At 31.6% G+C, this 2,465-nt stretch overlaps 1 protein-coding gene across 6 annotated transcripts in view; it reads left to right on the top strand.

Annotated features, from left to right (window-relative positions):
- IMPACT (impact RWD domain protein) overlaps positions 1-2,465 on the top strand; it is a 29,106-nt gene that overhangs the window by 10,067 nt on the left and 16,574 nt on the right. For all 6 annotated transcript variants that reach the window (XM_011360412.2, XM_011360416.2, XM_011360417.2 and 3 more), the window contains one exon: positions 1,988-2,073. In XM_011360412.2, coding sequence (XP_011358714.1) covers positions 1,988-2,073 — 86 coding nt within the window. The remainder of the gene's footprint in view (positions 1-1,987; positions 2,074-2,465) is intronic.

Genomic DNA, 2,465 nt, shown 5'->3' with positions numbered 1-2,465 from the left:
TAAATACTAGGGAAGAAGGAAGCATTGAGTTGGACAGAAGAGCTTTTGGATATTTTTCTGCAGGAAGCCCTGGGCCAGAAGAGAGGAGATTTAGAGTTAAGGTTTAATTTCTTCTTTATTATTTGGAAATATTACTTACTGTTACAATTCTTCCAAAATGTTCCCTCCCATCACGAGCAAAATCTGAATGTGAATGTATATGCGTAGAGGGATGATTTTCCTGTCTCAAAAGGTGGTTGTAAGGATTAAGTAATTAACAGCATTTTCTACATATCTTCTATGTAGCATATACTAAGTGTTCAGTAAATACTAGGTATTAATATTACTAATTTTGGTGATGATGATATGAAGAATTCAGTAGAATGAGATTAGGAGACGGAGACGCCATCTCTATAAATTTGTAAGGATAATGATTATAAAACCACATATTTGTAAGGATAATGATTACACTGATAAGGGACCCAGTTTTCTCATTCACTACCATACCCCCAGGACTGCATGTAGTGCTCAGATTCTAGTCCCTTAAAGATTTGTTGAGTGAATTAAGACAGTTCACTTAAAAATAAACTACTTTTGTAAAGTAAGATAAGATGCTCTAAATCTGTTTTATAGATGAGGAAACTGAGACAGAGTTAAAGTGGCTTACTTGCCTAAGGGCACAGCTGCTTGATGGGAGAGCTAACTGCAGTGGGCAACCTGAGCTTTGGAGTAAGTCTGCATTCACATTCTGGCTATGGAATTCTTACTGCTTATAAGACTCTCTTAGACAAGTTAACTCTCTCTCTAGATCCTTTTTCTCATTTGTACAATGGGGAAATAATACTTCATTAGCCAATTATGAGTATGAATTATGTTGACACTACAATTTACTTTGGGCTTAGTATATACTCAATACCTTGTACCTTTCTCTGCCTCTATATCTCTAAGTATTACTTAGAAGAGGATGGGAGTGGGAATCGTTTAAAAGAAACTCAACCAACATTCTCAGTTTAAAAAAAAACCTTTTCAATGAACTCTTGCTACCTCTAAAAAGACAGGTTACCAAAAAATACAGAATTGCTAAGGAGTTATGGGTGAGATGGAGAGAATTTGAGGTACTGAATTATTTGAAAACTGTTTTCTTCTGTATGCATGTTTTGAAAATTTCCTCTGGTGGGTGCTTATGAGTTGTGATAAAGAGAGATAAGGGTTTCAAGGGAAACTTTTAGAGGAAGGAGATAAGGTGTTGTTATGAAGTAGTGTGGTGATTTCTTTAAATACATATACTAAAACTTTTCTAAAATTAGTGTCATTCTCTAAAGAGTAAACACCTGGGCCTTTATTTTATTGCTGTTGCCATTATTCAACATAATTCTGTAGACATAAACCATGACATATTCTTTTTCTCAATGATCCTTTGAAATAGATTTAATTATCAGAGGCAGCCAGACATTATTTGGAACCAAAATGAATCAATTTGAGCAATAGAATACAAAATGTGAATATAAAATTGTTACGTTGATTGTTTTTTAAGTCTTGTAAATTGTCTTTCTGAGGGAGTTCTTCAAATGCTTTGTATTCTTTGTTGAAATCAGTATACCAAATGATAACTGTACCAAGTAAGTGGTTTGAAACTGTTCAAAAAGTTAGGAAACCATGCCATCATCAGACATCAATACTGAAATTATATTAACATTTACATCTATCTAATTCATCTAATTCAAGTTCAGAAATTTTCTTTCTCTTCTTTTATTGCAACTCTTCTGTTTATTTTAAGTAAGCAGTGTTATTTTTGGAGCCAGTTGGGATTTTTAATGTTGATATAAATAATCTATATTAAATACTCATCTACAAATGTTAGTGAATCTCATGTTTTTATAAATTATTTTTTTAAAGACATGGCTGGATTGCATAGAATGACTTAGATTGTAATTATGTCTGTTTTTTCTTGAATTTGAGAAAGATATTTTTTTAAATAACAAATATTTTCCCCCTGAATTTTGTTTAGACAGAATATTGGTGAAAGTATTCTTTACCTATGGGTGGAGAAAATAAGAGATGTTCTTATACAAAAATCTCAGATGACTGAACCAGGTAGGATTGAAAAATATTATCAGTGCTCTTTTAACTTAAAGTAATTACATTTTCACATGAACATTCTAATTGAAATCTTTAATGAAAACCTATATTTCTTTGGAAAGTTCATTTACTCATGTAATTATGGTTATTTGTATAAGATTTAGCCTCTTTGGTTTCATATTATAGTCTTGTAGAAATAGAATTTTATGGTTAAAGAACTTGGGTCAAAAAAAATCTTTCTTTGATTATTGTTAAGGTAATATGCATGCAACATTACCATGCAACAGTCTTCATGAATTATTGGACTACATCAGTTAGATATTAGCTTCCAGTAAGTGTCATGTTTATAGAAAAAGAACTTTGAAAAACACACTGATATTTGGGATATAAAATTCGACTTTGAAAAT

The sequence above is a fragment of the Pteropus vampyrus genome, unplaced genomic scaffold (genome assembly GCF_000151845.1).
Source record: "Pteropus vampyrus isolate Shadow unplaced genomic scaffold, Pvam_2.0 Scaffold55, whole genome shotgun sequence".
In the NCBI taxonomy this organism is placed as follows: Eukaryota; Metazoa; Chordata; class Mammalia; order Chiroptera; family Pteropodidae; genus Pteropus; species Pteropus vampyrus.
This window is presented reverse-complemented; position numbering and strand designations above follow the sequence as displayed.